This window comes from Copadichromis virginalis, linkage group LG14, assembly GCF_057382275.1.
Source record: "Copadichromis virginalis isolate Kocher_CV1m ecotype Utaka linkage group LG14, C_Virginalis_male_GT1.1, whole genome shotgun sequence".
Classification (NCBI taxonomy): Eukaryota; Metazoa; Chordata; class Actinopteri; order Cichliformes; family Cichlidae; genus Copadichromis; species Copadichromis virginalis.
The window spans coordinates 24,686,381-24,699,057 of record NC_140631.1 but is presented as its reverse complement, the minus strand read 5'-3'; the positions used below and the strand labels follow the sequence as shown (position 1 = coordinate 24,699,057).

The 12,677-nt window shown below is 39.0% G+C and overlaps 1 protein-coding gene across 1 annotated transcript in view; it reads right to left on the bottom strand.

The window, feature by feature from the left end:
• Positions 1–12,677, bottom strand: part of drd2a (dopamine receptor D2a) — a 57,325-nt gene that overhangs the window by 21,528 nt on the left and 23,120 nt on the right. Inside the window, exon 2 of the mRNA XM_085430068.1 lies at positions 7,412–7,722. Within this exon, the coding sequence (XP_085286194.1) occupies positions 7,412–7,690 (279 nt within the window). The 5' untranslated portion in view covers positions 7,691–7,722. The remainder of the gene's footprint in view (positions 1–7,411; positions 7,723–12,677) is intronic.

Here is a 12,677-nt window from a genome sequence, read left to right as displayed (position 1 = left end):
TTTTAGACAAGAGTGGCACCTGGTGTGCTCTTCTGCTTCTGTAGCCCATCTGCTTCAAGGTTCAATGTGTTATGCATTCAGAGATGCTCTTCTGCATACTATGATTGTAATGAGTGTCTATTTGAGACACCATTGCCTTAAGCTGGGAGCAGGCTGGCAATTCTCCTCTGACCTCTGGTATTAAACAGATTTTTAAATATAGAACTGACTTTGTCTTTTAGGATCTTTGCAAATCCTACACATGGTCAAGTGGAAAAATCCCAGTATTTTAAGTTTCTGATATGCTTCGACTTTTAACAACAAACATGCCACATTCAAATCATTTAAATTGCTTTCTTTCCCATTCTGATGCTCAGTTTGACATAAAGCAGGTTGTATTGACCATGTCTACTTCCCTGAATGCATTGAGTTGCTCCCATGTGATGGCTGATTAGATTATTTCCCATTACAAGCAGCTGAACTTCTGTACCTTAAAAAGTGGCTGATGAATGTGATACATTAAAGTAAATCAGAAAATTTCCAAAAAGATTCTCATGCCCATCCAAATAATTGAATTCAGGTGTTTTTTGGATCACTTTAATGATCACTGGTGTATTACATCAAGCACCTAGGCATGCAGACAGCGTCTACAAACATTTTCGAATGAATGTTTCGCCCATAGCAGCTCAGTAAATTCCAACATAGTAATGTGATAGGATGTGCAGCAAGTCCAGTTTAGAAATTTCCTCACAACTAAATATAAGTCAACTCTTATTGGTATTATGACAACAACAACAGCAACTCAGCCATGAAGTGGTAGGCCAGCCAAAATCACAGAGCGGGGTCAGTAGATGCTGAGGTGCATAGTGTGCAGAGATCATCAAATTTCTACAGAATCAGTAGCTACAGATCTCCACATTTTATGTGGCTTTCAGATTACCTCAATTCAATTTATTTATATAGAACTAAATCACAACAACAGTCTCCTCAAGGGGCTCATCAGAACAGCTGTATCCACATTATGAAATGCGATGCAGCGTCTGATGCAGTTGGGTTAAAACTGGACTCTAGAGGAATGGAGACATGTTATCTTGAGCGATGAATCATGCTTCCCTGATCTGATGGAGGAGTCTGGGTTTGGAAGTTGTCAGGAGAATGGTACCTATCTCACAGCATTGTGCCAAGTAAAAGTTTGTTGGTGTGGTGTGGGGTTGGTTTTCAGGAGTTGTGCTCGGCCCCTTAGTTCTAGTGAAAGGAACACTTTAATCTTCAGCATACCAAGACATTTTGCACATGTTCCTAACTTTGTGGAAACGTTTTGGGGGTGGCCCCTTGATTTTCCAACATGACTGCGCACCAGTGCACAAAGAAAGGAAAGGACCATAAAGACATGGATGAGCGAGTTTGGTGTGGAAGAACTTGACTGGCCTACACAGTCCTGACCTCAACCTGATATAACACCTTTGGGATAAATTAGAGCAGACACTGTGAGCAAGGCCTTCTCGTCCAACAACAGTCTGACCTCACAAATATGCTTCTAGAAGAATAGTAAAAAAAAATTCCTTGTGGAAAGCCTTCGCAGGAGAGTTGACACTGTTGTCTGCAGAGGATGGGTAGATGTCATTTAAACCATGAAGAATAAGAATAGGATGTTATTCTAGTTCACATGTGAAGTGAAGGCAGGCAAGGGAAAACTTTTGGCAATATAGTGTACGTAAATAGGCAAATAACCAATAAATACATACATGAATAAATAATCATATTGGTAAAAATGGAAATTTGACTCTGTAATGCAGCAGTCCTCAACCCCCGGGCCTCGGACCGGTACCGGTCCGTGAGTCGTTTGGTACCGGGCCGCGAGAGCTAAGGCTCAGGTGTGAAATGTATGGTTTTCAAGGTTTTTATCGGTTTTCAGCGTTATTTTGTTATTGTTTTTATCGTTAACTCGGTTTTCCTGGGTCTTTTCACGTGTGTTATGAATAAATCTTCTTTTTTTTCGGTACCGGTACTAGTTTTATTTTGTTGTATTTATCTGTGACACCTTAAAGGCCGGTCCGTGAAAATATTATCGGGCATAAACCTGTCCGTGGCGCAAAAAAGGTTGGGGACCGCTGCTGTAATGTACACATGTAGAGCTTTACTACAAAAATGGGGTTATGTCACTCATCAGTCAGATGAGATTTTTCCCTGAAAATGTCAAAAGAAGTAAATACAACAGTAGGGCTGGGCGATATGGCCTAAAATTCATATCGCGATATAATTTGAAGCATGTGCGGTAACGATATATATCACGATATATTCTTTTCTTCTGTATAACGTATTTTCCACACTAAAAATCCTTTAATTTTCTCAAAAATTGAGAGTGTTCCTTATGTATGAATTCTGGTTGTGCTTACTGACCTCGAACCGATTTCTGCGTGCAGAAATCTGTTAAAAAATGTTTTAGTACAGCTTTGGTAAGCCGCACTGCTTGATGGATTGTCAGAGCATTACGGCTGCCTAGTGAGGAGCTTTGCGGAGTAATATGGGTCCAAAACTCCGTCAACTTCAGGTCCCAAAGTAAAACAAACACTAAGAGTTAAATACGGTCTAAATTCTTTCATCTTTAATTAAATCATCAGCATTGCTGCTTTATCGGGTGTAACAATTAAGTTTAACATCCATGCGTCCATGAAAACAGAATTTGTTAAATTTAATGGAGTTAGAAGTTAACAGGAAGTTAGCTCGCTAGTTTACACCTAAACATTTCATACCATGTTCTGACTGAGAGATTTTTTAAACTAATTAAAACGTACAGCTCTGCTACCAGTTCCGACATAAATGAAGACAGAAAACTAAACAGCAGTGGCATTTGTAGTAGGGCTGGGTATCGTCACTGATTTCTAGAATCGATTCAATTCCGATTCACAAGGTCCCGAATCGATTCGATCCACGATTCGATTCGATTCAATTCGATTCGATTCAATTCGATTTGAATCTGGGAAATTTTGACAGTCAGAAATATTATAATTCAGATCAGTACATTTACATATTTTTGTATCTATAAAAAGGAAGCTGACACACGCAAGACTTTATCAAAGGTGTGAGCATCACAGCAGAGGCCTTTGTGTCAAAGTAGCTGAGGATAAAACACAGAAAAACATGAAGGTGATTTTCCTGGCCTGGGATTTTATAAAAATATTCTGCAGTACATCAAAAATGAAAGAAAACCAATAATCAACACATGAACATTACCTCTGAAGTTACAGCGGTTTTATTAGAGACACGACTAAACGTTTTGCATTTTGCATAATTTTAGTTTATGTTTGTTCAGTATTGAACGGCAGAAATTAGGTTTTCTTTTTGGAAGTATATAAAACGAAAAAAAAAAAGCGTCGGAAGTATCGAATAATGAAGAAAACAGATTTTTAGACGGGAAACTGTTCTTGAAGTACAGAGGGGGGGGGGGGGGGGCAGCTGTGCATCGTGGTCGAAGCATAACAGTAAAAGTACACTGAATTCATGACGATGTTTATGTGAAGCATAGTTTGGATCTTCTTTTGCTGCTGGTTCGGTCAATATTGTTTAGAGAGACATCAAACTAACAGCTTTAGAATCAGCACATAAAAGGCCGGAAAAACACAAAGCGCAGACCCGTCGACAGATCAGAATCAGCGAGCTGTCGGCTTTCAGCCCCGACTGTGAGAAAGGCAACATCTAACTGATTCTGATCCGTGGGTTGCGCTGTGTGTTTAAGTCTTTGTGCAGAATCCGTGTTCCTGCTCTCATTTACTGTCTTAGCTGTTTGGTGGCTGTTGAAATTTTGTGAGATTTCACCTGAGATTCTGGCATTTCGGGCAAAATAAATTTATATTAAAAAATCGATTCAGGATTTTAATGAATCGATTTTACATTATCCAAGCCAGAATCGATTTTAATCAATAAATCGATTATAAAAACCCACCCCTAGTTTGTAGGGTTTGTAGTTGGACTACCTGGTATATAATGTTGTGCTACGTGATTGCTAGCGACACAGCTATGTTAGCATAACATTAGCACAGTGAAGCTGGAGGATGGATGCCAACTTTTTTCCACTCGATAAAAGTTAACGTGCAGGATTCTGGTGGTTAGGGACAAATGCAATCGCATAGCAGGATGCTGTACTTCAGTCAGGAGAACAACTGAGATTATTCATCCACAATACGAGGTTAGTTATTAATATACTGCAACAACATGGGAATAGAACAGCTGCGAGAGAATTCAACATTAATGTATCAATGTTATGGAAGTGGAGGAAGCGCAGTTTTTGGCTTTCCCCATATTTCAAAAGTGCTTCATCTCTTTGCTATGACTGTCGCCCGTCATAATTTGCAGATGATAATGGTTTTAGCCGCTGCGATGCTTTTGACCAAAACAGGCGCAGCTTGATGACATCATCAACATGCGCTATCGCGATAGAGCGATATAGTCAAAATCTCTATCGTTGGCCAAATTTATATCGTTTCTATCGCCCACCCCTATACAACAGGAGCCATCACTCTACTCTACAAACTTTCTCTGGTTTCCAAATTGAAATTCTGTACACATATCAGCCACAATGCCTGACAGCATATTCTTTACAAAGCCTTAAACAGGATTTAAACTACAGCATTAGCTGCCTCCGCAGGTAAGGCGGGTGTTTATTCCTGCAGTTTTTGTGCAACACTGTTCATAGCCTTCATTAAATTCATGGCTCTGACCAGGTCACTGTAGCTGATCGCCAATTATGCACTCCAAGGTAATAGACTAACAGGTTTAGTTGTTGGCATGATGAATATTTTCCACTGATTACATTTATGAGCCATTTGGTTTGCAGTAGTTTTCAAACATCTGCCTGCTGTGTGGATGCTATAAAGACATGAGGCAACACCTTGAAAGCAAATATTCTACTATATACACGTTTTATTCACCCTTACTTTAAACTAACTCTCAACTTCTAGTTATGCAAAATGTTCCCTCCGTACGCTTTCTAAATCAGTCACACTAGGCAGAAAGCGAAACCTGCACTAATTAATGCAAATTTAGTATTTAATAATAAAGGGCAAGTTGAATAACCTGCCCACACTCTGTGACTATGTTCCCACTGTAGTTCATGCTGTTACATTCTTAACACGAGTTAATACGCGAGTTACATGATGACCTGAGTCAGTGGCATTCTAAAAAAATTCAGTGCCTACACATGAATACAGAAAAATAGGAACAAAAAGGAAAGATGGGGCTTGAAGAAAGGCCTCTCCGAGTTCAGCAAAAAACAGAATAAAACAAAAACAATATTGTAAGTATTGTCATGAAGTTTGTTTGTTTTAATCATCTGAAACGAAGCCTAATTTCAGATGGTGTCCGTGATGGAAGAAAGATGTTATGAAGAACATGAGTTGAATAATTGACAAATCTCTGCCTAAATTCCTCCGTTGTGAGCTCTGAACATATAAGGCCATCTTCACTCAACACGCTAATCCAGAGATTATGAAACTGTCTGGTGTTTACCTCAAAATGATGTGAACTGTGCAGCAGTTCCAAATAATTTCCTATTTTCAAGGATTTCTAGCGGACCAACTACTAGCGTCTCACTTTATCCCATCTCACATTAGTAGGAGGCCTGACAGCCTTGGAGGGACACACCAGAATCAGATGAGCATCCCACTCTAAACACAAGCTGGGAAGTAATCCCTTTTGACTTTGACAAACAGCCAGCACTTGCTTCCCAGCATATTATTCTAAGGAGGACTTCACTCTCCAAATTGCTGTTATTAGCCTGTTTGGATTAAATGGCTATAAAATTGAAGAAATCTGTTTCTTAATGCACCAATCTGCTCATGTGGGTCTCCCCCCGTGGTCCCCCCCCCCCATTTAACTGTAAGAGATGTAGATTGAATGGAAAACACAGACGCCAAACATTTAGCTAAGTAAAATAATAATCCTATCGAGCTAGACTTTGATTCCTATAGATTTACATGAATAATTTTGCCAAACTACATTTATGATGTGTAGAGCCAGAACTAAGTGTGGGGCATCAGGAGAAACAAGAGCAGCCAACTACTCGGTGAGTGTTTTGTAATCTGATGTTATGTTTGCACACAACAGATCCTATAAAGGAACAGCAAACAGTCAGATTTTTGTCCAAAAGCATGCTGTGACTTATATTTGATGAAAGATCCGGAGTAGTTTTAGTGTTCGCCGTACTTCAAATGTGTTACACTTAGTAACGCACACTTGTTCAGTTAAATCTCTTTACACCATCAAAGACTTACTTTTCTGATATCAAATGCTATCTTTTATTGATAAAGTTTTATGCTGTAATTTGTGGGCTTTGATACGTTGCTGATTACAATTCATCTCCCACTTATGCGATCCGCTTTGATGTAGGCTCCATCTGCATGTATCCAGCTGGCCAAATCAACAGAGACAACAAGTAAATAATTTGGATAAAAACAAACAGAATGTGCAGGTTGGATACTTTATGCATGAACGAGCTTGAATCTGATTGTTTTTGGCAATGACCACAAAAATATTCTTTTGTTTATTTGAAAAAATATGCCCAGATCATACGGACAGAGTTGGGCTATGAAATTCTTTAAATGCACTATAATCTGGTTAAAGTGATAATCATCAAGAGTTTCTGAGAAACATGGGGGGATTAAAGTCCCCGCAGTCTTAGATTGCTTTTTTTTCCTACATCAGACAGCGTGACCTGAAGCCTAATGGTCAGAAATAACCGCAGGATGAAGGAGGTAGCTTCCAGAGATGGGCAAAGATTTTTCAAAAAGACCGACCACATCCCACTCACTTGGCAGGATGTGCATGCTATTATGAAACATCGAAGTCTGCCTTCTCTTTAAAAATGTGATTCCGATGTGTCATATTTAAATGATGTACCATAATTCATTTAAAAAACAAATGCAGCAGTTCTCTGAATGAGAAAGGATGTAGCCCAGTATTTGGGTGAATTATAGCCTAACATCCAGCTCTTGTTCAAATAGACTGCTCTGACATTTTGCTGTTGTCACATAGTGGGACTACATTACAGGCCTTTATCCACTGCAGGACTGATGTGAACACATTAGTCTTCACCTTTGTATCACCTTGAGCCTGTGACCTGTAGTTAACTGTGGGTGACTGTTTGGCTCAAATCCTTTTCACCAAGATTATTTTACTGGCATGCAATTTCACTTAAAGTCCTGCCCTTTCCAGTTTTTTAACCCCTTTCTAAAAAGAATGATTTAAAAAGAAAACTAAATACTGCTTTTTAAGATGGCAATTTTCTGCTTTCTGAAAACCCGAGACACAGAGGGGAAAAAAAAGGTTTAAGAAAAAGAAATAAAAGAGCATGTCTGCTGCATAGGTCATGTCAGGCTATATGTCTCTTCGAATATGGGCAAAGAGAGTGTGTGTGCGTGAATTTCTACAATCCTACCTCTAAGTAGACAACCCAGGGCATAACAAGTGTGGCCACCAGAAGGTCAGCGACAGCCAGGCTGACGATCAGGTAGTTTGTGGTGGTCTGCAGAGCCTTTTCCCTGGACACAGCCATACACACCAGCACGTTGCCGAAGACGATGACGAAGATGAGCAGAGTAAGCAGCATGGCGTAGTAGTTGTAGGGGTGCTTCTGCTCTTGGTCTGTATCGTTGAAGCTCCATGTTCCATTGTCATAGAAACTGTCATTGTAGGCATACTGGGTAAAGACATCCATTAGCTGTGAGTGACAAAGGCCAAGAATGGGCCCTGCAAAATATGCAAAAGGAAAGAAATACTTTATTAATGTTGTATACATTTAGGGTTTGCCGACTGAGAAATAAAAAGCTACAGGATGACATCTGAGGTTAAGTTTTCAAGATTTTGATACAGGTTTATCTTGTAATGGAAATGTAAAATTAATATCTTTCCTCAGACACTGTACTCCAGTTCAAAGCAAAAACAGACCTTCGAAGTGTTTTGCTAAGTGCATTCCTTAGTAGGTACTTAGCCATCTTTGGCTGCAGTTAGAGCATCAAACTTCGTGTGGATTTATCTAACAAGTCTAACACATCGATTTTCTTGGTAGAATTGAAACCAATTTTTTGGTTTCTTTTGTGTTTTTTAACTATTATATTTATTTACCTTTGTTTTAAAAAAAAACCTGACAAGATGTTAAGAACATTTGATGGCAGAAATATCAACAGCTAAAAGGGCACCTGCACAAATTTGAAACCATTTTAACTAACCACTAGTTATGTACCATAAGAACACACATACAAGCATATGGACATTATATAAACATAACACATGTAATTAAGAGGCAACATCATCAAGATAAACAACAGAAAGACATCAGAGAAGCAGATAAATAGGAAAAAAAAAAACACACCAAAAGAACAAAATGCAGAAACATTAGCAGAAAAAGTTAGGGGGGTACTGGCAGGTTGGGAAACAGCTGCAAAAGTGGCAATATATGGAGTGATCCCTATTATTTTAGTTGAGGATGACTTTGTTCAGTTAACAGTTTTTTAAAATTTAAAGAGAAAGAAGAGCAGTGATCTCAGTGACACGGTAAAGGTATGAAGAGCACGAACTAATGCATATTACAACAGGTTCATGAGGTTAACCACTTACCAGAGAAATACAGAGTATGAAAAGTAAGAATATCTATCTCCATAGTTCACCGTTGTGTGCTGACCGGCGTTAGTCTAACACAAGAATGGTCTGTTTATCCATCAAAGCTAAGGTGGAGAACAATCTGTTTGGGAATACTACATCATTAGGTTAATCTTTAGATTGTAGCCTGCTGACATGATGTGAGAAGGACATGGTGATCTATGATAAACCCTCAAATGCGACAATCTTTCAGGCTACAAGGGGGACAGAAGCCTTCCTACCAGATCACACAACATCGTCTTGGTAGTGTTTGGAGTAGAGGCCCTGACGGCTGAAGTGGAATAAGTGCTGCATCTGACAAGTGACTAAGGGCATTAAGAACTGTTTATCGGTGTAAAAGTTACCAGGACCATTCACACAGAAGTAAAAGTGGATATAAAAAAATCTGCAAACCTTGTTGTGAGCATGAACTATTATCTATATATTGAACTATATCGATTGACCTCTTCGGTCTGCATCCATCCATTTTCCAGTGACAACAGGCTCATGCTAGCGACAGACATACAGACATACAGCATGTAAACATTACTGCATCCTCTCAGCTGAGCTTTGATGGATACCATTTTGACTGACATATCAGACCAATGTATTCTGCCATGTTTATGGCTGGTACTTCTACACATCCCTATAACACCCAACCTGACCTAAAGAGACCCTAGTGTCTCCCACTAGGGTGGGAATACAAAATTATGTAACACTAAATACAAAATTATGTAACTGTGTTGGATAATGTTAACTTCCACCAAGTTCCTTCCACTGTTCTGAATAAAATATGAGAGGAGCACTTTTTAGCATGATGTTGGTAAGTATGCAACCACCAGCCACAACATCATTTGTTATACACCATGAATGCTAGCCGTGAGGACACTGAAAAGTTATTTTAGGGCATGGTTGCACCATGGAAGGAGACTTCTTCCCTGGTCCACTGTGAGGGAAGACATCATATATGCATTATTAATAAGAGAAACAGATGTCCATCAAAAATATGACAAATTGTGGAATTTTAAGCTATTTGGAGGTGCAATCTGTTGATTTTTGCTGAAGAAGTGCACGTGTTACATATGGATGACTGATTCTGACAACCATGATTTTCACTGTAAATCATGGTTGTCAAAAAAAGAAGCCAACACTCAGATACTAATCAGTGCAAAAATAAATAAATAAGTAAATAAAAAAACTTGGCTTATTTTCTTGGCTTACTTATTTGCAGCAGTAACACACCAACAGTGCCATCTTCACCTCTTCCAGTTGACACAATTTCACACAGCATCTGCGGACAGGACGCACAAAGCCCCTCCCCTCACTAGCAGCTGAAGTAGTCACCATTCACAACACTGAAGGACACTTTGAGGAGGTCAGTGGAGCTCATGTTTCAACAAGATTAAAGTATTAAACAGTTATTAGCCAGACCGGTGCAAATGTTAATGTTAGCTGTTTAACTATTAGCGATTATCCTGCAGCCACATTAGTTGTCATTTATTAATGGGCCAGCCAGTGGCTCATTAATAAGATAATAACATTAATCTTGGAGCTAGGATTCAAATACTATTGTTCATGCCTATCTGTAATTAATATACTGTAGAGCATGGAATTTTCTCATGAATTGTCTCCCAGTTTAAAATGAGAATCTAAAAATACCAGTGTGATACTGAATGTCATTCAGCTGGACAAAACTCACCCGTATACTGTACAATAAGCAATCAGTATCAGCAAGAAGAACAAAGCTTATTTTTGTTAAAGCACTGAAAAACAATTAGAGGCATTTTTCAGTTCGGTGAAACAATAACTAGATCGACTACTGCTTGCAGACACACAATAGACTTGTTTTGTCCCATGATACAGCTCTGACAGTTTCAGAATGAGACAAAGCAATTGTGGGGGGGGGGGGGGAATCCTATGAGGTGATTCTTGGTGCCTGATTGTCCTCTACACATGCCCTTGGGAACTGTGACCAAAGGCCACCTTTGTTTCATCAAACCTGCGGCTTTGGCTTTTCATGGTCTGAGAGCTGTTCAGATGTCTTTTAGCTAACTCCCTGGGGGCTGTTATGTGCCTTTTAGTGAAGAATGGGTTTTCTGCCAACTCTAACAAAAAGGCCTGATGGTTGAAGTGATGCACTGAAGGTTGTACTTCTGTAAGGTTCTCCTGTCTCCACAAAGGAGCTCCAAATCTCACTGGATTCATCGGTAGTTCCAAAGTCTAAAATCTGACCTGTACTTTTGGGTGCTTTTAATGCTGCATAAATTTCCATGTGTCCATGTGTAAAGGCACACATATAATGATATGTGTGCCTTTACACAATCCTGTCTGATAGTACAATTCTACTAACCTGTTAATGTTATATATCATGCACCTCAATAAAATAAACAAATAAATAAATAATAAACTAGGAAAACACACAAAAGACTTATTATTACACTATTTTAAAGGTAAGTGAATATTGTATTTGGAGGCAATGAAGTGTCATCAGTACAGGGGTATGGTTCAATTTCCACAAAGCTGTAATATAGACGCAATCACAAACAAGCCACAATTCATTATCATGTGCAAGCAACTTTATATTTCTCTGTCATTCAAGTCCAGTTGTAACACTTGATGTGTTACAGTTTATGAAACATTTCTTTATCTTCGGGTGACCGTGGCTCAGGGGGTTGGGAAGCGCATCTATAACCAGAAGGTCGCCGGTTTGATTCCCGGGCTCTCTGTCCTGGTCGTTGTATCCTTGGGCAAGACATTTGACCCTACTGGTGTTGGCCAGAGGGGCCGATGGCGCGATATGGCAGCCTCGCTTCTGTCAGTCTGCCCCAGGGCAGCTGTGGCTACAACTGTAGCTGCCTCCACCAGTGTGTGAATGCGAGAGTGAATGAATAGTGGAATTGTAAAGCGCTTTGGGTGCCTTGAAAAGCGCTATATAAATCCAATCCATTATTATAATTATCTATTAAACTGATTTAGAGAGTTTGTGCTATAAGCAAAACTGCAGCTTGCCAAAAAATCATGCTGTAGGAAATATGACTGAACCCCAGATGGTTCTGGGATATGAAAGTCTGTTTACTCTGATGTGTGCTTTGCATTCATCTTCGGTTGACTACAATATTGCTAAAATATTATCTTGCCTTCAGATTTGTCATAGTCACAAAATAAACACATCCACTGCAAAGCGCATCCTATTTTACAATACCCTCAGCAGTGTTTTTACTCCCACATACCTGTCTAGATTAATGTTTATGTCATCCTCCACTTTCTAAGCTCCATTTTCACTTCCTCTTTCCTCCTCACTCACACACTAATTGGTTCTACAACCTTTCAAGCTGCCACTTCTGCTGACAGAAATCTACTTCAAATCCCTATTTGGATCTAACTCGCTTTATCTCTTCAGCTAATTTAAAGCCAACAATTATTGTCCTGTCCTTTAATTGTTTTGGTAGGTTGTTTTTGTTTTTTCTTTGTTGCTGGGTTATGACTGTCATCAGTCAGTGTTACCCCCTTGCTTACGGCCAAAGGCAAAGCTGCATATCTGGTTCGGTGTTACTTTCAAATGGAGGTTTTGTGTGAAAACTGCTACTGTTTCTACTGTTGTTTTCTTTTCTGCATGTTTGCTGATTTTATGTAACATTACTTACAGGAAAAATTACTTTTAAATTTAAAATAACTTTAAGTGTGTGATCTATAATTCAATATTTTACTTTAACATTGTTTTGATGAACAGAATATTTAACGGGAATGTGAAAATGTGAATCTATTCTATGTTCAAGTGTTGCTGTGAAGTTGCCTTCCTTAAAATAATACAACATGAAACCAAGTGGCATGCAGTTACTTTTGCAGATAGCCAAGCAGAGACTAACCACCCTCCCATCCACAATCACAAACAAAAACGTTTTTCTCTAATATTTAGCAATTCAAGATAAATTAGATCAGATTAAAACATACTATTTATGCTGACTGTCTACACTGTTCATGGAGGTTTTCACCTTTCTGCAATCTAATCTTACATAAATGTTTTCCTATTATTTCCTATTAGCTGACAATGATAAGCGGTTGATGAA